The 24546-nt window shown below is 36.1% G+C and overlaps 1 protein-coding gene across 1 annotated transcript in view; it reads right to left on the reverse strand.

Annotated features, from left to right (window-relative positions):
- Positions 1-24546, reverse strand: part of Tenm1 (teneurin transmembrane protein 1) — a 1125448-nt gene that overhangs the window by 794582 nt on the left and 306320 nt on the right. Inside the window, exon 2 of the mRNA XM_060375702.1 lies at positions 1043-1322. Within this exon, the coding sequence (XP_060231685.1) occupies positions 1043-1259 (217 nt within the window). The 5' untranslated portion in view covers positions 1260-1322. The remainder of the gene's footprint in view (positions 1-1042; positions 1323-24546) is intronic.

A 24546-nucleotide genomic window follows, 5' to 3' on the forward strand; every position in this document is an offset into this window, starting at 1 on the left:
ATTACTCTCTTTCTTTTAGTTATACTAAATTTAGAGTAATTGATATGTCATCAGTTTGGAAATGTATATCAGGTAACTGCACATTTACAACTGTAAGTTATGAAGGAAGTTAAGGGTTAATGAAAATATAAATTCAGAAGTCCCCAAAACACATTTTGAACAAAACATTTTGTTCAAAGAACAAAAAAATTTGGAGGAATAATACAGGCATCAGAATTCTCCACTGGACTCTTTAAAACTGTAAATTGACAGATAGGTCCCAAACCCTGGTTTTCTAAGTTGGGTTCTGAGAGTTTAAATCATTAGTAAATTCTTAGTTGATTTTTATACTACTGAGTCAGGAGTACACACTGTCCCAGACAAATAAATTTACTTAAAAACAATGTCAGTTTGACTTACCCCTAACATATGATCTGTACAAATGTCAATATATTTTTCTGTGTAGTTAACTGAGAAAATAGAAATTATATTTATATCTTCCTAATTTTGTTAGAAACTATTGTCTTTGCCTTTCATAATTGAGACTACAATAGCCCAAGAATAAACTGTAAAATACATTTGTGTATATTTTAAAAGAAAATATTCTTCATTACCCTCTAAGCTATTTTGCAAAACATTTCTAAATTATTTTCCCAGACTTTATAGCCCCAAAGTTGTCACTTTTTCGGGTGCCAAATATTTATTTAAGACTTCTGTCCCATATGGGCAATGGCTTGAAAAGCACTTAGCTTTTTAAGGTAAGTCTTACTATACATTATTTAATCCTTTAGTCTGTAAATGGCTATTTATAAAATTAGACAAATTCTGAAAGCTCTGATAAAAGTATTGTTGCATCCAAATTCATGCATAATCTGTAAAAGGTACATGGAACCTACAACCTCAGCTTGGTGTAGATGTGGAACAGATTCACTAAAGATATATAAAGAGTAGGAATTATTAAGCAGCTAGCATTTGCAATGTTGTTTTTGATACACAGGTTTATGCATATAAACATTCACTAATGACAAATAATATTAGTTACAAAAATCCAATAAAAACCTACCCTGAGTAGATTTCTCCACTTCTTTCCTCTTTCTGCTCTGGCTATTGTAATTCCTCCTCAGCTCTTGATTATACTCATGCAGAGTTTCCCTGGAGTTAAATGACTGTCTTGGTTTTCTCCCATCTTCACTCTCATCAGAAGAACTGGTATAAGCTAGATCCATTTCATGCTTGACTTTGGACAGAGGTTGATAAGGTTTGCAGTCTGTTTGCTCCATCTCTGATTAAGCCAGCTCAGTTTCATGAAAAATAGGTAAGGAACTTCTTTAATGAAAACAGTCCTGGAAGAGAGTGAAAAGCATGAGCCTTTTTAGATTTGTCCTTTTTCAAGGAAACACATTTGGCAGAATCACAATTGGCCTGCTAATACTATCAAAGGAGTAAAGCAAAAGACAAAATGGATAACATGAAGCTAGCCAGAGGCAATAATAACACTCTGTGCTACATGCATACATTGTCAAGAATTTAGGATGAAGGTAGACATTGCAGCATCAGAAAATTCTCAAAGTAAAAGGAGAGCTTACAAAAATGTTTGCACTGGAATGCAAAAAAAAAGGGCAATTCTACTGTGGTATGAGAGTGTGGTTTTAATGTTAAAGACAGTGGTTAGATTAGAAAACATTATGAGATCTGTAAGTAGACAGGAGTATAAATATTAAACTAGCACACTTCACATTTGAAATGAAACTAGTAAGAAAAATACATTCACAAAGAATAATTCTTTGCCTGTGGTTCAATATTACTTTTAAGTCTTGGGCTCTGAGGATGGGAAGGTTCTGGAATGTGGAGAGGCAGCTTCCAAATTACATGAAATAAAGTGTCCTTGAGGGGACTGAGCTTCTTGTATTCACATTGTAGCTTTTGAGGCTCAGGCCTGCAGAGCATTTTTAATGACTTAGGTGGTGGTAAATTATTGTTTTTCATAGTACTGAGAGGATGTAAACGACATTCTACTGACTATACTGGTATAGGAACAGCAGGATCTAAATTGGGTTTAGAAACAGCAATATTGAGCTTCATGATAAATCACTGAATCCTCCCCCCTCCAAAAACTGAGCTAGATGTTGAAGCTCTTAGGGCTAGTAAGGACCTTAGATGCCCTACTTATCATAGACAGTTTGATATTAAGTTTCCTTTAAGATGCCAAAGTCTCTGGAACATTACAATCACTGTTTAAAGAAACACTAATTTCTTTACATTTATTTTCCTATCATTTTTGTCTACTGTCATAAGTCTGCAACTTGTTTCTTTTGTATAAAGCTTAAACATTTAGTTTGAAACCAAATATCGATTCTTTCTTTTTTAATCACTTCATCCAGTTTGTTTATTTGTATTTATTTATTTAATTAATTTTATGTGCATTAGGGTGAATCTCAGATCACTTGGAACTGGAATTACAGACATTTATGAGCTGCCATGTGGTGCTGGGAATTGAACCCAGGTCCTTTGAAAGAACATACAGTACTCCTTGTAACTGAGCCATCTCTCCAGCCCAGTTTATTTGTATTTTTTAGACAGGATTTCCTAGTAGTGTGGAACTTATTATATATTCCAGGCTGGCCTCAACTGTACTGATTCTGTGCCCTAGTCTCTCAAGTATCAAGGTTCCTGGTATGTGCAGCCAACCTTGGCTTCCACAGGAATTTTTGAGGCAGGGCCTTGCTTTGTAACCCAAACTCATCTCAAATGTATGATCCTCCTTCCTTAGCATTGCAAGGACTGATATTACTTCTTCTGCACTTCAAGAATGGATATACCATATAATTTTTAGAGAAACCTATTGATATATAAACTATACTTCCTATATCATATACTGTATCTCACAGCTTGGAATCCCTATGGCATTTATGGTAAGCATATAGAAAACAGAAATCCATCAGTAAAGTTTGTGGGTGACTGATGCTAAGTGGTTCATTCTACTTTGTAGTATGAATAAAGCTTTACATGTTGAAGGCTTAGTTAACCAAATGTTAAGTCTCTGGAAAGAAAGACTTGAACTTTACAAACTTCATAGTTTCAATACTATTTATTTTTTGCTTAGACTCATACCTTTTAGAAACTATTTAATATCTAAATATATAAAATTTATAAACATTCTAGGATATACCTAGGTTTCTTTGGCTTAACATCAGAGATGAGCATCCTGAGAGAGAAGACAGATACAGTGGATTTTTACTTCTTTTATTATTTGTGATTAATATAATTACATAATTTCTTCATTCCCTTTCCTTCCTTTGAGTCTTCCCATATAAGGCTTATTCCCTTCAAATTCATGGTCTCTGTATTTCATTAATTGTTGCTGCATGCATATATATCTAACTGGCTGCTGGGTATTTCCATATAGTTATCTAGAATGTCTTCTGAAGCTTGGTAGGTTCAAAAATGGACTTCTGTTTGTCACTTTTCCAGATGTACCCAAGAAATGAAAGCCCTTCTTGCTTCCTATCATCTTTTATATATTACATGCAGTCTGTTAGCTAGTGAATTTGTGTCATCTTGGAAAAAATATACAAAATCCGAACATATTCATCTACTTCCTCAGTATTACTTGAGATCAAACGATTTTCAAGCTAGAGTACTGTAACTTTTCTCCTAATGGTTGTCCTGTTTAAACCATTGTAGTCTGACAGCATCATTTTTTTCACCATAGTCAGAGTGGAAGTTGTAATATATAAGTGTGATGGTTTGAATAAGAATGGCCCCATAAACTCATAGATTTGACTTCCTGGTCACTAGTGAGTGGCGATATTAAGAGATGTGGCCTTGCTGGAGTAGATGTGGCCTCATTTGAAGAAGGGTAGGCTTTGGGATTTCAAAGGCCTAGCCAGTCTGAGTGTCTCTAGCTCTTCTTGCTCATCTGGTTGTAGAACTCTCAGCTCCTTCTCCAGCACAATATCTGTCTGTGTACTGTCATGATTCTAGCATGACAGTAATAGACTAAATGTCTGAAAGTATAAGCTATCCCAAATTAAATGTTTTCCTTTTATAAGAGTTACTATTGTTATGGTGTCTCTTCAAAGCAATAGAACAATAACTGAGATATAAAATGTCCATGCTATCAATAATGGTGTCCTATACTCTAAAATAAAAGACAGAACCTTATAAGGGCCTACAAAGTCCTTAGCTTAAACTTTTGAGACTCATCTCCTCATGTTTTCTTGCTGTTCATGAACTGTACCTGTCTTAGTATTCTGTTTCTGAAAACAGTATGAATTTTCCTACATCAGGCTAACCAGACACTGAAAAACTACCCCAGATGGCACTACTCATTGTTCTTTTTGTCTTTCAAAGAATTCTAACAAATACTATTATCAATACTTTGTTTACTTTTCATTGTATGCTCATCATGAGTAGACATTATCTGTTGTATTTGTTGCTGTATGTCTTTGAATTAAGGTATGTAGTAAAGAATCAATCAAAACATTTTTAAATCAGTGAATAAATGATCACTGAGTGATTGGAGAGAATGTAGGAATGAATAAATCATAGACTGTCTCTAGTGAACTCACAACTCAAGGTCGCTAAATGAAGAACTCTGGAATGAAGTTAAAATGAAGTGGCTCTATGACAAATAATGTAGTGCTTTCCCAAAAAGGTGAAGATATTGTGAAAAGATTCCACTTATTTTCAATTATTTGACTACCACCAACAGTGTTACTACCATGAACACTGAAAGTCTGTTGAAGCCAATGTTATCAAGCCTATTTTATTTTAGTTTTGTTCCTATGACATATTTTTTAGAAGTTATACAGTTGTCTAATTTTCAGGCTTTAAATTTGCTTTGAGCAGTGCAAAATGAGAGTTGTACCAGAAACGTAATTCCAGACTATGTTGGCTAGTTTTATGTCAACTTGACAAAACCTAGAGTCATCTGAGAGGAGGGAGACTGGAAGAGGCCACCTTCTAAACAAACAGGACTCTTAGTAAGGTGAGAGAAACAGCAACCCACCAACAAAAAATTCCACCCAGGATTTACCCTACCTACAGGATGTGCAGGGATAAAGACAGAGCAGAGATTGAGTCAATGTGGAACCAATGCTTCGCTCAATGAGACCTACTTCATGGGAGAGAGCCAGCCACTGACACTATTAAAGATATTCTGTTATGCTAACACACATGATCCTAATTCTGAGAGGCTCCACTCAGAAGTATAAACAGATATTAAAACTCACAGCCAAACATTGGGCCAAGTGTACGGAGTTTTGTGGAAAAATGTGTGTGTGTGTGGAGGGGGGGGGGCAGATAGAAGGACCTGGAAGTGACAGGAGCTCCACAAGAAGATCAAGAGTTACAAATAACCTGGGACCAGAGGTGCTTGCAGAGACTGAAGCACCAACCAAAGATCATTCATAGACTAGACCTAAGTACTCTACACATATATGCCCAATGGGCAGCTTAGCCTCCATGTGGATCCCTTAGAAAAGGGATCAGTGCCTGTCTGACATGGTTTCTGTTGCATGTTTCTCATCACTTCCCTCTAGCAGAGCTGTCCTGCCAGGACACTGTGAAAGAATATGTACATAGTCCTTGTGTGACTGGTTGTGATGGTGTGGGTTTGGCAGGGAGTCCCCTTCTCTGAGGGGCAGGGGAGAGGAAATAAGGAGATGAGGGAGAGACTGAGAGGAAGGACTGGGAGGAGAAGCCTGAGGGACCTAAGCTTGAGATGTAAAGAGAATAACTAAATTTAAAAAGAAAGAAAGAAAGAAAAAAGCACTGTGGCAGATTCTGGTAATCCATCGCTTGGGGAGGCAGAAGCAAGGAGATCTCTGTGATTTTGAGGCCAGCCTGACCTTAAAAATCCAGGACACTAAGGCTACACAAACACTGTCTTGGGACAAAAAAATAAAATAAGAAAACGCATTTATAAGCTCAGACTGTAAACAGGTAAGCCAGCAAGACATTTTCTTATTCAGTGATTATTTGAGGAGGAACCAGCCATTCTGTGTGGAGATACCACTTAGGAATGAAGACTGAGCAAACAAGGTGAAGTAGTCCATTAAACCATAGCTCTCCTTGGCTTCATTATCATCTCCACCTTCAGGTTTCCACTCTTTTTGCATCCCTGTCTTGAATGCCTTAGAAGATGAACTGTGATATGAAAGTAGTACATATGGAAAATAAAGTGATATATAAGTGTAAGAGAAATATACTCTTTCCTCCAAAAGATCTGTTTGGTTATGATGTTTCATTACAGCCATAGAAACTCTAATATAATATACAGAGACATTTTTTTTTCAAAGCAAGGATTGGAATTTCACAATACTCCTATGGAAAAAAAATCAATAAAATTCATTTAATTTGATGTCTACCAACATAAACTGTTATATATAATTTTTGTTGTTGTTCATTATAGAATGAGACTTTAAGAATTTGGAGATGAAGCACTATTTTACACATAAGGTACTGACTGGACAACTATCAAATACTTGATAGACAAAAATAACTTGATAAAAAAATGTTTCCCATTAATCATCCATTGATTAGGAATCTGTACTTATCAAACAGACATTCAAATGAAATATACGAAATTAAAATAACTAAAAATGCCTCATTTCTAATGTCTAATAGTATATTAGGGCAACTATGATTTATTATACAATAATTACCTTTAATTTTATGTACAGATATTTTGACATTTTCCTTATGTTCAATTTATTTATTTGAAATACACACAAGAAAAATTGTATATATACATATATTTATAAATGAGAAATAGAGAGAAAGCAACACAGAAAAACAGATTTTATATAGCTGTTATGAACCATTTTCAAAGTTCAAATCACAGCAATTCCCACCTACAAATCAACTAGGCATAAGGAATGTCACACCTATTCAATGAATTTTTTTTTGAGGATCCTTGAAACCAATCATCCTTTAAAGCATGTATAATACCAGTAAAAGCTCCTTGACCCCTCCAACACACATTTTTGTTCTAAATATTGTCAATTAATCTAGGAAAAATAAACTTTAGTTTTTTTTAATAAGATGGATACATAAAATTTTGTGGGCCAAGGCTTTGAAAATATGTAATTGTGATTTTTATCAAAACTCAAAAATCTCACCTCAAATTCATTGAAAAGAATGCTTTTATAAAAAATTTAAAAGCTCCAAATTTAACATTTGGAAAAAGAGTGACATTTCAAATGCAACAGGGTTTGAAAGTGCAGTAATTCCAAAAAGACATTGATACAAATATATCATGGAAGAATGATTCATTCCTTTCCTCTTTATGTGCCTCTATTTGTTTGGTTGTATTCTCCTGTATTTCTTTGAGAGATTGTTTCATTTCCTCTTTATGTTCCTTTAATAAGTGGGTAAGCATACTGATAAACTAAGGTCAGATGGTAAGGGAGGAGGATCTCCCCTACTAGTGAACTAGGAAAAGGGCATAGGGGGAGAAGAGGGAGGGAGGGTAGGACTGGAAGAAGAGAAAGGGGGCTACAGCCAGGATACAAAGTGAATAATTTGTAACAAATAAATGATAAATAAATAATTGAAAAGTTACATTCCTAATTTCTTCACTGCCTTTTTCATGCAGTGACCAATTTACAATTTATTAAGTCCAATGTTAGGTCAATGTTATTTAGATATAATGAAGAGTGCTAAATTCTAATCACTAGTCTATATTTTCAGTGGAACAACTGGGAGTGATATTTAGGAAACTGCATCCATTCTCTGAGAGGCTTGTTCCTCTAAATATGAAGTGAAGACATTGGATTACCTCAGAAATCTCTTGTAGTTCTAAAATCTCCTGTTTGTCTTCGAAATGATGGAAAAGCTGAGTTTGATTCGCTAAAAAACGAGAGTATATTCAAGGCCATGTTTGCATTGTTAATCATTCCCTCTCTTCTCCCTTTTGTTTGCATCTTCTCCCAGAACTGCAATTACACACTCCAATGTACTATAGAATATTTGAATAAAAATACTAGTTTTGCAAGGTCAAATGAAAGGGGAGAAGGTTCTCCCCAATCAGTGGACTTGGAAAGGGGAATTGAGGAGATGAGGGAGGGAGGTTGGGATTGGGAGGGAATGAGGGAGAGGGATACAGCAGGGATACAAAATTAATAAACTGTAACCAATAATGAAATAAATAAATAAATACATAAATAAATAAATAAAAGTTAAAAAATACTAGTTTTGGATTCATGCATCTTTGTACATATGCATGAATTAATAATCACTTCACTTCCTCTATTACTTTATTTTGTTTCTATGTCTCATTCCATTTAAATTATTTCTTTGATATTATATCAATATATCATTTCCCACCTCGCTTTTTTCTCTCTCACCAAACCCTACCATAACCTCACCCCAAGCTCCTTTTAAAATGGTTGACCTCTTTTTTCACTCTTATTACATGTATATATATTTAGATGTGTCTATACACATATATTCATATATATGTAGATGTGTCTATATACATATATTCATATATATAAACCTACACTGCTTAGTCTGTATAATGTTAATTGTACATATGTTTTTGCATACATTGGCCTCTCAAGATGAAAACTTTCTCGTTTATCCACAATGCATAACATCTGATTATACTCATATACCTATTTATAAATTCAAACCTTAATTAAGAAGTAACAGTTCAATTGAGAAAACAAGTAAAGGAGACATAGAACATTGCCTAAGGTTAGCAAGTCTTTCATTCACAAAGCAGACACTGGGAACAAAATCACATAATACTGAGGGAATAGATAGCAAGGGATATTGAACTCTGCAAATGTTCCAATAAAGTTTTCAATAAAGTCCTCCTACATTATTTTAGCTTGACAGATTTACATTGTAAAACTCTGATTCTTTTCTACCTTTCTTTTTCTTTTTTTCTATAATTTTATTTTTCTCATTAGTTACATTTTGTTAATTCTGTATCCCAGCTGTATCCCTCATTCCCTCCGCAATCCCACCCTCCCTCCCTCATCTCCTCCCTGCCCCTTTCCAAGTCCACTGATAGGGGAGGACCTCCTCCCCTTTCATATGACTCCGTTTTGTCAGGTATTTTCAGGACTGGCTGCAAAGTCCTCCTCTGTGGCCTAACAGTACTGCTCCTCCCTTGGGAGGTGGGGAGGTCAAAGAGCCAGCCATTGAGTTCCTGTTAGAAATAGTCCTTGTTCCCCTTACTATGGGAAACCAATTGATTACTGAGCTATCACGGGTCACATCTGAGCAGAGGTTCTAGGTTTTATCCTCTCATGGATTTTGGTTGAGTGTCCATCTCAGAAAAGACCGTGTGCCCAGATACGTTTGGTCCTTGTGGAGCTCCTATCCTTTCCACATCAAACTCAACTTCTTTCATATGATTCCCTGCACTCTGCCAAAGGTTTGGTTATGAGTCTTAGTATCTACTTTGGAGCACTGCTAGGTAGAGTCTTTCAGATGCTTTCTGCGATAGACTCCTGTAATACGTACAATGCATATCCCATTTGTCTTTTTAAATGAGGATAGATCATCATACCCCATGTCTGCTTTCTTGATTATCTTCTTCAGGTGTATAGATTTCATTATGTTTATCCTATCTTTTAGGTCTATGTAAGCGAGTATATTCCATGTTTGTCTTTCTCCTTCTGGGATACTTCACTCAGAATGATCTTTTCTTGATGCCACCATTTGCCTGCAAATTTCATAATTTCCTCCTTTTTGATTGCTGAGTAGTATTCCATTGTGTAAAAATACCACAATTTCTGTATCCATTCCTCCGTTGATGGACATCTGGGTTGTTTCCAGGTTCTGGCTATTACAAATAAAGCAGCTACAAACATGGTTGAGAAAATGTCCTTATAGTGTACTTGATCAAATTTTGGGTATATGCCTAGCAGTGGTATAGCTGGGTCTTGAGGAAACGCTATTCCTAATTGTCTGAGAAAGCGCATATGGAGAAACAAAAAACCTAGAGTCTCCAAAACAACCTTGTACAACAACAGATCAACTGGAGATATCTCCAGTCCCGATCTCAAGCTGTACTACAGAGCAATAGTAATAAAAAAACTGCATGGTATTGGCATAGAAACAGAAAGGAGGATCAATGGAACCGAATAGAAGACCCAGAAATAAACCCACGTACCTATTAATACTCAATTTTTGACAAAGCAGCCAAAACCATTCAATGGAAAAAAGATAGCATCTTCAACAGATGGTGCTGGTTCAATTGGATGTCTACATGCAGAAAAATGAAAATAGATCCACATTTATCACCGTGCACAAAACTAAAGTCCAAGTGGATAAAAGATCTCAACATAAAACCAGATACGCTAAATCTGTTAGAAGAAAAAGTAGGGAACAGCCTAGAACTCATTGGCACAGGAGACAACTTCCTGAACAGAACTCCAACAGCACAGGCTTTAAGAGCAACAATCAATAAATGGGACCTCATGAAACTGAAAAGCTTCTGTAAAGCAAAGGACACAGTCATCAAAACAAAACGACTGCCTACAGATTGGGAAAGAATCTTCACCAACCCTTTATCTGACAGAGCGCTAATATCCAGTATATATAAAAAACTAAAGAAGCTGAAAAGCAGCAAACCAAGTAATCCAATTAAAAAATGGGGAACGGAGCTAAACAGAGAATTCTCTGTAGAGGAATATAGAATGGCAGAGAAACACTTAAAGAAATGCTCATGGCTAATGCCCTGGTGGTAGCTCCAACAGCCGTCAATGAGATGGTAGTAACAATGGTGGCTGTAGTTCCAAGATCCCTTTTCTGTCTGAAGAGAGTCATAGCGTGAGGGGCATCAATGGGCATAGGCACCCAGTGAGGCATGCGAGTAACCAGGGCATACCTAACTTTACTAGCATTGGGGCTTAAAAAAAAGCAAGTATCATTACCACAATTACTTGGCTCTATCTGGCTAATAATGAATAAAAATGGGGGATATAGACAGCCAGGTGTGGGCTTATAGGAAATATTATGAGAAGCCTTAACCCCTCGTTGGAACATCCTGCGTCAGTTCTAGAACTAGCAGTGGTGGTGTCCGAGGTCTGAGTAGGTTCAGGAGACCATTGCCCCCAGGGGCGAGACGTGTTCCATGCCAATTGACTAACTCCATGTTTTCCTCCAATTTTGAAAGTCATTTAAGGTTCTTAAATTATTTTTTCCCCTTTTTTCTTATGAGTCATCCTGGGCAGACTGCTCAGACCCTGAATAATCATTTAGCCAATGTAGCTCATGCCTTAGTTGTACATAAAGGAATTAATGCTCAACTAAAAGGAAGCTTGATGGTGTTCAATCAGAGGATTGACCTCTTGCAGGAGCAAATTGATACCCTATGGCAAATCGCTCAACCTGGCTGTCAATGAAAGTATGCTGGACTTTGTGTCACTAGCATACAACATGAGAATTTTTCCTGCGCTGCAAATCTGTCTAAACAATTGTTGAGCTATATTTTAGGTAATTGGACTGGAGAATTCGATACTACGATGGAGCAGCTGAGAGTGGCCATTGTCACAGTAAATTCTACCGGAGTGGACGCAGGACTAGCCACAGGATTATCAACATGGATTGCTGCAGCCATGAATCATCTGAAGGAATGGGTGGGCATGGGAGCGTTAGCAGGCCTTCTGGTGTTGGTCTCCTTGGTTTGCCTGTGGTATATATGCAAGATTAGAGTCTCACAACAGTGTGATGCAGCCATGATCATTCAGGCCTTTACAGCCATTGAAGCAGGACATTCTCCCCAAGCATGGTTGGATACCATAAAAAGCTAAAATGATACGCTCAGGATGCGAGGCTAAGCACTGCACTCAGGGTCAGCCGCTTTGGACCCAGAGAAGAGCATGTCTGATTGCATGCGGGTTGATGCCCCAGGTCCCGCCTCTGAGAAAAAGGTATCGGACTGGTCCGATGCTCTTTGGGTGGATGACACCTAAATGAACATTTGTACAAAGTCCCAATTTATTTCTAATATCAGAGATCAGACCTCTACTCTTGCCTGATGCGTCTAAAACAAAAAGGGGGAACTGTAGAGAGCTGCGGAATGCTATGCCTTAAAGATGGAGCTGGTTTCTGCCTTCCACCTTCCCGATGGTGAGTGCTCTCTGTCACGAACAACTCCACATTTGGCTAAGGCCGAGGATCTGGCTTGCTTCCATGTATGTGGACCTATCTGCATTGCCCCCGTGGCACGCCTGGGTTGGCTACCCAGAGGCTATTTAAGCTGTGGGCTGGCTTTCCCCGGGGTCCGAGGATTGTTCAATGTTCCTGAATAAACTGCATTGAAAAAAAAAAAAAAAAGAAAAAAAAAAAAAAAAGAAATGCTCAACGTCATTAGCCATTAGGGAAATGCAAATCAAAACGACTCTAAGATTTCACCCTACACCCATCAGAATGGCCATGATAAAAAACACAAATGACAACACATGTTGGAGAGGTTGTGGAGAAAGGGGAACCCTCCTCCATTGCTGGTGGGAATGTAAACTTGTACAACCACTCTGGAAGTCAATCTACCTTTCTTTTTCTTAAGGAATCATTGAAATGAGGAAGTGTTGCGGAGGCTATCTATTACAGTAGCATAGTTACGAATTCATTAAAAAAAAAACTGGAGGAGAAATCTCCCTCATAATATTATTATCTAGAAAGGTGACTCCAGTCTTTCTGGTTCATTTTCCTGACTTTGTTGTTTCTCCTTTCCCTTTTGACACATTTTTACTTATTTCATACAATTTTATGATAATAACTTTAAATATCTCTGCAAAGTAGATCTACCATGATTTGCATGTACATTTCCTATTGGATATTTTCATTTCTTCCTCCCCACTTATGAATATTATAACTGAAGCAATATAAAGACACAGTGAACATTATTGTTTTGCTAGGGTAGAGTCCATGAGCCAACATTCTTGAATAATTTGTTGTTTGGAAAATTATAATATATGATGCCATGAGCAATGTGTGAGACATTCTTTTCACTGTAATCTGGTCAATTTGTATTGCTTTGTATTTGATTTTTTCAAGACAGGATTTCTCTGTGTAGCCTTGGTTGTCCAGGACTTTCTTTGTAGACGAGGCTGACCTCAACCTCACAGAGATCTTCCTACCTCTGCCTCCCTGAGTGTTGGGATTACAGGTGTGTACCACCACCCCCAGTGAATATTTTTTAAATATGTATTTAAATAAGTAAATTATGATGGCCATCTTTTTGTTTGCATTAGCTTGATGAGTGAGACTGAGGCTGAATACTTCTCTTTCTGCCCAATTGCTAATTCTGTTTCTTCTCCTGTGTGAGCTCTTTATAGCTTTTGCATTTATCTACTGGGAAGTTTTCTTATATTAAAAAGGACATTAACCTTTACTTATACTGTGCAACAGATAGCATGACCTTCTATCCTGAATATTTGCTGCAGCTAAATTTCACAATGTATTTGTTATCATTTTAATTTTATGGTGTTTTCAAAAGAATGGCATGAGGAAAACATGAGCAAGGAGTAGACATAGTTACTTTTGAAAAACATGTCAAACTTAATAAAGGAAGAACAATAATCTCCAAACAAATTTGGTAATATATGATTGATAAGTGGCTGTTTAATTGACTTCATTTAGTTATTCACAAAATGAACTCAATTTTGGCTGAATTCTATCATTAAAATAGTCAGTTTCTGTGTAGTGATGGCCAATATACATACAGAAAGCCAACAAATTTGATTTTATTATAGAATTTGCCATTTTTTTTCTCGTCTAATGAGCACAACAAATTGTTTTAGTAATTAAAAAAGAAATAACTTCAAATTTTAGGATAAGATATTTCAAATGGGTCTTCTTATCTAGAAAGTGATAGATTTTTAAAGAACTGCTTTTGTGGTATACAGGTATTTTATTATTCCAAAGAGTTGATATTCTAAGTTTGATGTGAATTATATTTACTATATTTTTCATATTTATTCAGTTAATTATTAAGTTAGAATTTAAAAAAGAACATTACAATGAAATAATGCACAGTAACACCTGAAAATACATTCTTCAAAAACTCATCTGAGTCATTTTTGAGAACAGCTGCAGTAGATATTGTCATGGAGCCTTGACAGGCTATCTCTTTAGGTCATTTTGAAAGAGACAATCTGAAGCTATGCAATTTTATAACTAAATAGTGATATCACATCTCTTTTTGGACCTTCTCAGTCTTTCTTACTGTTTGTATTTTAATAGTTTTACTCCTCTCTTTTGTTGAAACCACTATTTGGATAGGCATTAATATTCTTTATAAGAAACAAGTGGAAAGAGAAAAGACTTAATAAATAGGAAAAACTCCACAAAGAAATTCTAAATACTTTGGAAACAGAAGTCTTAATGCAATACAGTGTTCTCCATTGTAGTTAAGATAATCCTGACCTTGAATTTATATATGTACACATATCAAATATAATGTCTTTGGACTGACACTATGTTATGATTTTGAATTTTTCCTATTCTATAATACACCATTAGAGGGAAGGCATGAGTGTCATACATCTCAAAATGAGTTCCCAAAATATCATTAATGAAGATCTTTTTTGGTAATTGTGTAAACAACTTGCACATTCCTGTTTCTTAGTAATTTACAAGTGATAATTCATCTTTGAGTTGCAGTTACATCTATCTCTATCACTTCATGTGTTTTGGAACTTTAAAAATACCCTAAAGTAATTCCAAATTATCTGACTCTTATTTCTTTCTTATATCTTCTGTGGTAGATTATGCAGATTGTCTAACAACTTAATAGGGAGAGCAAACTAAAAGAAAACTGAAGGTAACTCAATATGTAAAAGCTTCTTTTTTCTTCCTTGGAGAAAAACAATAGCTGCTTATTTCCCCAAGTAAACAATTATATTCAATTCATTTCCTTATAATGAAATCCACTGAGATGTTGTAAATTTCAAAGTAATTTTAGTATTAATGTACTTATCCAAAATGTAGCGTCAAACTTAATATAGTATATTCAAAAGTAATAGGTTTTAAATGTGGTGTTATATAATTGGAGATACCACTTGCATCCATAGTTTACAAATAAGCAGTTTTAATCAACACTCTCTTATTGCTGTCAGTCTTCAGCATTAGTTTAGTAAAATTGGCACTTTATTAGTAACTCTCTTGAATTTCATCTGTAACAATTGGAAGGAGTAGCATGTTCACTACTTGCCACTAGAATCGCATTTGCAATTATGCTAATCATTAGACTGTAAAGGATCTAATCAAATTAACATAACATATGCTCCAAAATATAGACTCTTTAGTGATTTAATTGCAGAGGTGGATACACAGGTTAATTCTGATCTCTGTGATTTATAATAAGGAGTTTACTGCATTGGGCAATGACAAGTAAGTCAAAACTGATAAGATAATATTGTAAAAGTCCCCATAAAATAGTCTTTAAATGTAAGGTCTAATGTCCTTCTCTCTATTTAAAAAAAAATACCTAACCAATACAAGTAGGCAATTAATTATTTCAGTGTTGAAAATATATTGTTACATGATATGTTTGCCTCTACAGTTGAGCTATTTTTTCCTTATAACTTTTGTTTTGTGACATTTTGACTTCAATGTTACGATTTTTTTGTTCTGTTTTAGATACTAAATGTATTAAAATTTTCTGTCATAATTTCATTAAATAAAATTTTATATAGTGTGTTTCTATACACACACACACACACACACACACACACACACACACATATATATATATATATATATATATATATATATATATAAAGTGTGTGGTTAATACCCACGTTTGTTATCATGAAGCATCATGAACCTAACATGAAGATTGTAAATTAGAATGTTTAATGCACGCTTTCAAGCTGATACAGTGAGTGAGGTTAGAATTCTGTTCTGACTGTTCTAGCTCCAGATTATTCTTCCTCTCTTTGTTAAAGTGGGTAACAGAGTTTTGGAAGTGTCAAAGGGAGTCACTGGATCCACAATGGAACTTAGGCAAGATTTTCAGCTTAGAAAGTGATTATTTAACTTCTGGAAACTGTTAAAGGTGCAAGTTATTTGATATTGTTTATGAAACAATGATTTTACACTTTTTGAACAAAATAGCATGAAGGTATTCAGAAAGACGCAATCTAAATCTGAATGGTAACATTTTAAGATGATGTGAATAAAATCATTAATGCAAGAAATCCAGGTTATGTAGTTATCAGGTGTCAGTCTACCATACCACCTCCTACACATGCCCAAATAAATGAGGGCTAGAACTTCCTGTGTCTATGGGCTTGTCTATTCTGAGTACTTTTTATTAATAGTGTGATATGGTGTGTGGCAGTTGTATGTGCTTATATTTGCACATGCATACACATGTACAGGGGTGTACTTGTACATGTATGTACATGTGCTGGTGGAAGTCATAGTACAAAGCACTGTTAGGTCAATGTAAATCTGATATAAACCCATGTACTATATCAGATTAAAAGAATGAAAAATGTTATGCGTTCTATCAACAATTACACATTATGAACATATATAGGCAGAACTGCAATTTTCATCTTTCTAAGTTTCCTTGATGAAGAGCTCTATAAGAAGAGTACCATACCTCGTACTAGAAACCTAGCTAACTACTCGGTAGTAGTGGCACCATATTGACTGGTGTAGAACCTACAATCACTAATTTACTAAAGCAGCAAAATCCCTATCAATAATCTCTAAACATCTTTCCCTTTACTCACTAGTAATTATAGCCCTCACCCCTCATCACTGCTTTTTACACATGTTTTGGGACTCATACTTAGTTCCTTAAGCATTACTTACAAGCACTTTACCATAAATACTGTTTTTCTAGCCCTAATGTGTGGTCTTTTGCATCTGGATTCTTTTACAATACTTTCATAATACTCTTATGCCTCATTAATGTTGTAATGCATATAAGCAAATAATGTCCTTATTCTTGAAATAGATAATCCTTTGAAATGTTTTTCTCTCCTCCTCTATTTTGACTTCTGTTCATATATTGGTATGTATAATAGAGTGTACAATTTGCCTGAGCTAATGGGACTTTGTTCAACATTCTGATTTCTTTCTTTTTTTTAGATTAGACAATTTGATATATCTATTTATCTGTCATTAACTGATTATCTTTCATTATTTTGAATATTTTCTGAATTTATCTAATGAGTTCTTCCTTGAAATTCTGCTTTTTAGCCATAGAATTTTCAGCTACTTCTTTTTAGTTTTTATATTCTTCTAAAAACACATTTATTTTGTCATTTTTCCATTAATTACATATTAATCTTCATTTTGAATCCTTGTTTGTTAACTTCAGTGTTTGAGATATTTAAATATAAGCATGTTAACTATTTTTGCTGTTTATATTGAAAGTGATCCAAAATTTATTGTGGTGATTTGAATAAGACTAACCGCTCTGAAACTATAAGCCTCAAATTAAATACTTTCTTTTATAATTTACTTTGCTCATGGTAGTTAATCACAGCAGAGAGTGTCTTAATGTTATGGGAAAATAATAGAATACAATATTAAATGGAAAATAGGAACAGACAACAAGAGTTAAAGTTATTAATATGAATTTCATGCAAAGAGAAGAATAACTCTTTTTTATTTTTTTATTTTTTTATTTTTTTATCAGTTACATTTTATTAACTCTGTATCCCAGCCGTGTCCCGATCCCTCATTCCCTCCCAGTCCCTCCCTCCCTTCCTCATCTCCACCGTGCCCCTTTCCAAGTCCACTGATAGGGGGGACCTCCTCCCCATTCATCTGATCCTGTTTTATCAGGTATCTTCAGGACTGGCTGCAAAGCCCTCCTCTGTGGCCTAACAGGACTGCTCCTCCCTTCGGGGGTGGGGAGATCAAAGAAACAGTCATTGAGTTCCTGTTAGAAATAGTCCTTGTTCCCCTCACTTTGGGAAACCAATTGATTACTGAGCTACCACAGGCTACATCTGAGTGGAGGTTCTAGGTTATATCCATACATGGTCCTTGGTTGAATGTCAGTCTCAGAAAAGACCCTGTGTCCAGATATATTTGGTCCTTGTGGAGCTCCTATCCTTTCTGTATCAGACTAACTCCCAATCTTTCTTATGATTCCCTGTACTCTGCCAACGGTTTGGTCATGAGTCTTTGCTTTGAAAACACTGCTAGTTACTACTCAGCAATCAAAAAGGAGGAAATCATGAAATTTGCAGGCAAATGGTGGGATCTAGAAAAGATCATTCTGAGTGAAATATCCCAGAAGGAGAAAAACAAACATGGGATATACTCACTTATATAGACCTATAAGATATGATAAACATAATGAAATCTATACACCTACAAAAGATAATCAATTGAGAGGACATGGGGTAAGATGATCAATCCTCGTTTAGAAAGACAGATGGCATGTGCATTGAACGTATGACAGGAGTCTACTGAGCGCATCTGAAAGACTCTAACTAGCAGTGTTTTCAAAGCAAAGACTCATGACCAAACCTTTGGCAGAGTACACGGAATCATAAGAAAGAAGGGGAGTTAGTCTGATGGGGAAGAATAACTTTCTATATAAATAATTTTTTACAGTCAATTTCTCTTGTATCATCATGGAAAACAATATCCATTAACATACAGACAAGATTATTTCTCTAAAATAATTAAAAGATTGAATGGGCACATACAAGATTACCTTTTTGTGATTATGTATTATTTTTAAATGCTTATATTTTTTCCCATTCTATACATTATAGTTATATTACATTTTTGTGAAAATGTCAGTAATATATTTTAAGTGAAAATTTTCTAAATTAATGTTTCTTCTCATATTTATATCATACCCATATAGATGTCTATATGTTCAGAGTGCTATATCTTAAAAACATCCAGTGTCCAAGGAACTTAAGTTCTTTTCAAACTCAAAATTCACATATAAGTATTATCATTTTAATGGATAATGTTTTTCTGCCATAATAATTTATTATCACCCCCATGTTCAAAAGAAAATACAGAGGTTCTGATGTTTGCCACAGGTCACATAGCAAAATGGTAGTAGAATGTTGCTGTAGTTGTCCTTATTTCACAACTAATGCTCTTTTTACCACTTATATCCTACCACAAAGTGTATCAAACTTGTCGTACTGCTTCTTTATCAGCCAATCTACTTAAACTCACGTGAATTAAATTTCTTTCCATCAATTAAATATAATATCCATTTTATTTGTTTAGCTGTATGCAAAATCCAAGTGCAGGAAAGAGGCACTCAGAAAAAATAACAGGGAGGAAGCAGGAGAATTTTGTGACATATGGTATGCTTGCTGGTGAAATAAAAGGTATGTTTCATGCCAGCATTTTTGTCTGCAAAGTGTCTTTCATTTCACTAAGAGGTATATTCCATGCCAAGAAATGAACAACCTCAAAGCCTTTCCTTCTGAAGCCTAAACCCATGAGAGGATAGACTTGGCATGACTTGATGGAACATTGAATACAATATGTTTGACCCATTTGTAGGTACACACTATCTATATTATCTTCTGTACAGAAGGACTAAGAGTTGTCATTGGGGTCTCTATCAGTTCTGAGACACACAGAAATATCTTGGGTTTACCCTTGTCAATATAATATGCTTTAAAAAAAGAAACTGAGCACATTAAAATAACATAGGAAAAGAGAGGATATAAGGCTCAGTCCCCAGCTGACAATGGAGCTTGGCTGTAAGGTCCAAGTGGTACCGGTAAGATATAACATTGTGGGGGTCATGGAGTCTTGCTCCACAGTTTCAGAAAGCAGCTGAGGCCAGGAAATGTGTGCCAATGTTGGATGAACCTGAGAAAAGGCCTTGAGGGGCCATTGTACAAAGCTGTGAAGGTGACAGCTAGAGTGTAGCGAAGACCTAAAGATTTTGCAGCCAGGGTTGTGGGTGCCCAGAGGGAGAGCTGCAGGTGTACAGGGTAGAGCTGGCCCAGGGGGGCTGTTCATATTGTAAGTGGCTGAGCTGGAAGGTTGGGGCTACTTCTTCCTGGTTTCACCATAAGGCCTAGGTACTGAACCCAGAGTTATAAACTATGTACAGCGTTTATCATGCTGGATTTTGTTCTTGCTTTGATCTGAGCATCCCTTGCTATGCTCTCATTCTTCCCTTTTATAATAAGTGTTTATTCTGACATTACAAGTTGAAATTACATTGCTTATTTATTGTTTTACAGGAGCTCACCGCTAAAAGACTTTGGGTCTTTATTTATTTTGTTGAGCATATGGACATACAGATACTTCAATGTGCATGTAGTGGTCAGAGGAAAATTTGTAATTGGTTTTCTTCTTCTACCATGTAGGTCACAGGGATCAAACCCAGGTCATTGGGCTTGGCCTCAGGAACCCTTACCCACTGAGCCACCTTGCTAGTCCAACTTTGGACTTTTAAAGTGTTAGAAGACGATGGAGACTTTTAAATTTGGACTGCATAGATTTTATTTTATAACATGCTCATGTCTTGTGGGGACAAGGGGTAAACAGTTATGGTTTAAAAGTGATATGTATATGTGTCTAACTGATAAAGAGCTAACTCTCCACTTGACAAAATCTAGACTGGTAGGCAAGCATGTGGAAGGTTGCTTTGACTGCGGTGACTGAGTGGGAAGGTCTACCCATTACTGGTGGTACAGCTCCCTGGGTTGGACCCAGGACAAGAGAGGAAAGAAGGCAAAGCAGCAGTGTGTATTTGCTGTCCTGTCTCCTAACTGTGAACACGATGCAGCCAGCTCCAGCCCCCACTGCCATGATTTCTCCACCATGATGGAGTGTGCTCTTGAACTGTGTGTGAGCTAGAGTTAAGTCCTTTCTACCTTAACTTGCTTTTATCCTCATATTTTATCACAGCAATAGAAAAGCCTGACAAGAAATGTCTAACCTTTTCAAATTGGAACCTGATCCTGCCGTGTACGAAGTTTATATTTTAGAAAACAATCAAGTTACAAAAAAAAAAAGAGAGAGGATATAAGAGGAAACATGTATACTAAACTCATAGAGAAGCAGCAATATGATACTTTTTGTAGATTAGCATAATTTATTTCAAGGATATAAACTTTCTAAATGGCTCCTCGTTTAGCCCAAGGAATTAAGTTTTTGTATCTGAGTCTACCATGTATGTGTTAGGGAAAGTGGTTTCTGGTGAGCAGGGAACCAAGGTACTTTTGAATAAATTATTTCTGTAGAATTTTTAAGAAAATATCATTTTAATTTTAGTACTGCAATCCCTCAAAACACACTCTCAGGGTAAAATTATCAACTAGGTATAAAGAAACTCATATTTAAGGAGGGAGTGTATTGACTAAAACATGGCCATTTCCCGGAAATATATCTGTCATTTTGAATGACTTGGTCCTCTAGACACTGTAGCCATTTTTCTTTTGATTCAGTAAATCTTATCTTAAGTGAGAATACTCCTTTTCACAGTTCACTCTAATCCAGAAATCAAAGAAAAGATCATGAACCCTTAAAATATTCTACTACCAAAGAAGAAATAACAGTGTACTGTAGAAAACTTTTTTGTGGGAGAAATAGGTGTGTTTTATTAACAAGTAGTCTATTAATTCTATACATATAACTACTCCCCCTCCTACAGTTATGTCTACCCCAATTCTCTCTCCTTCTCTCTCTATATATATGTGTGTGCAACTGAGTAGAGGTACACATATGCCTTGACATGTATATACCAGTCAGTAGTCAAACTTAGGTCTTGGTTGGTGCTCATCTTACATCTTTCTAGAGACAAGGTCTATAGACATTAACAGCTACATTTACCATGTGAGTTCTTATCGGAGCTTCTGGAGCTTCTCTGTCTCTTAACTTGCTGTAGAAACGCTGAGATCACATAGTCACACTACTATAATGGCTTTACATGAATTTTGAGAATCTGAACTCTGGTTATCATGCTTACATGACTTACCAATTGAGTTATTTTCCAAGTTCTTTCGGTATTAATAAAATTAAAACAAGATCTTAATCACAGTGTTGATGTAACAATAAAGCTGTTAGCAATGAGTAGACAGAAGATGCTTAAATTGAATATTAGGTTATAGTACTAATGAAAATTTGCTATTTTTTTCTTATTGTATTTTTATCAATGAAACCTTTTTTAAGAGTATAATGATAAATAAACAATGAACATTATATAAAACAATTTATACAAAGTTCCTAGTCTAATGTGGTATGTTGAATAATCACTCACATATTCATGGTTGGCCCTGATGGTTGCATTAATGCCAACATGTAGCTAAGATTCATGAAAGATGAGAAAAATTATGTGTTTGAGCAAATAACCAACCCAAACTTGATTGACACATACTTAACTCTATTATCAACAGAAAAATAAAACAAACATAAAAAAACCAAAAAAAAAAGACCCTCTTTGACCATAGACAAATGAATTCCAGAAGTGATAGGCAGATTTGGAGAATATACATAAACTCATCTCAGGAAAAGGAAAAAAAACTTAAGTAATAAAACTTTTTAAATAATTATTTTATTTTTGATATTAGTTTATTAATTTTATATCCCAGCTGTAGCACATTCCCTCATTCCCTCCTGATCCCACCCTCCATTCCTCATCTCCTCCCTGCCCCTCTCCAAGTCCACTGATAGAGGAGGTCCTCCCCTATTCCATCTGACCCTAGCTTATCAGGTCTCTTCAGGACTGGCTGCAATGTCCTCCTCTGTGGCCTAGCAAGGCTGCTCATCATTCGGGGAGGGAGGGGGCCAAAGAGGCAGCCATTGAGTGCATGTCAGAAATAGTCCCTGTTCTCCTTACTAGGGTACCCACTCGGATACTGAGCTACCATGGGCTACATCTGAGCAGGGATTCTAGGGTATCATCATACATGGTCCTTGGTTGGAGAAACAGTCTCAAAAAAAAGCCCTGTGCCCGGATATATTAGCTCCTTGTGGAGCTCTTGTCCTCTTCCCCTTCTTTCATATGATTCCCTGCACTCTAACCAAGGTTTGATTAAGAGTCTCAGCGTCTGCTTTGATTCACACCTAGGTAGAGTCTTTCAGAGACCCTCTGTGGTAGACTCCTGTCCTGTTACTTGTTTTCTCCTACTTCCAATCTCCATCCAATTTGTATTTCTAAGTGAGGTTTGATCATCTTACCCCAGGTCCTCTTTCTTGTTTATCTTCTTTATGTGTATACATTTCAGTATGTTTATCCTATCTTTAGGTCTAGTACCCACTTATGAGTGAGTATATACAGTGTGTCTTTTTGCTTCTGGGACACATGACTCAGGATGTTGATCCAACTGGATGTCTACATGCAGACAAATGAAAATAGATCCATATTTATCACCCTTCACAAAACTAAAGACCAAGGGAATCAAAGACCTCAACATAAAACCAAACACACTAAAGTGGTTAGAAGAAAAATTGGGGAAGAGCCTAGAACTCATTGGCACAGGAGACAACTTTCTGAACAGAACACGAACAGCACAGGCTCTAAGAGAAACAATCAATAAATGGGACCTCATGAAACTGAAAATCTTCAGTAAAGCAAAAGACACTGTCCTCAGGGCAAGACGACAGCCTACAGACTGGGAAAGGATTTTCACTAACCCTATATCTGACAGAGAGCTGATATCCAGAATATATAAAGAACTCAAGAAGTTAAAAAGGAACAAATCAAGCAACCCAATTAAAAAATGGGGTACAGAGCTAAAAAGAGAATTCTCTGTAGAAGAATATAGAATGGCAGAGAAACACTTAAAGAAGTGATCAACTGTTGGTGTTCTGTTCAGGAAGTTTTCTCCTGAACAGAATGAGTTCTAGGGTATTCCCCACTTTTTTTCTAGCCGATTTAATATGTCTGGTTTTATGTTGAGGTCTTTGATCCACTTGGACTTCAGTTTTGTGCAGGGTGATAAGTATGGATCTATTTTCATTTTTCTACCTGTAGACATCCAGTTGGACCAGGACCATTTGTTGAAGATGCTATCTTTTTTCCATTTTATAGTTTTGGCATCTTTGTCAAAAATCAGGTGTCCATAAGTGTGTGGGTTTATTTCTGGGTCTTCTGTTCCGTTCCATTGATCCACCATTCTGTTTAAATGGGACCTCATGAAATTGAAAAGCTTCTGTAAAGCAAAGGACACAGTCATCAAAACAAAGCGACTAGCTACAGATTGGGAAAGAATCATCACCAACCCTTTATCTGACAAAGGACTCATATCCAGTATATATAAAGAATTAAAGAAGCTGAAAAGCAGCAAACCAAGTAACCCACTTAAAAAATGGGGAACAGAGCTAAACAGAGAATTCTCTTTAGAGGAATATCGAATGGCAGAGAAGCACTTAAAGAAATGCTCAACCTCATTAGCCATTAGGGAAATGCAAATCAAAACAACCCTGAGATTTCATCTTACACCCATCAGAATGGCCAGGATCAAAAACTCAAGTGACAACACATGCTGGAGAGGTTGTGGAGAAAGGGGAACCCTTCTCCACTGCTGGTGGGAATGTAAACTTCTACAACCACTCTGGAAATCAATCTGGCGCTTTCTCAGACAACTAGGAATAGCGCTTCCTCAAGATCCAGCCATACCACTCCTAGGCATATAC

The sequence above is a fragment of the Meriones unguiculatus genome, chromosome X, assembly GCF_030254825.1.
Source record: "Meriones unguiculatus strain TT.TT164.6M chromosome X, Bangor_MerUng_6.1, whole genome shotgun sequence".
NCBI lineage: Eukaryota > Metazoa > Chordata > Mammalia > Rodentia > Muridae > Meriones > Meriones unguiculatus.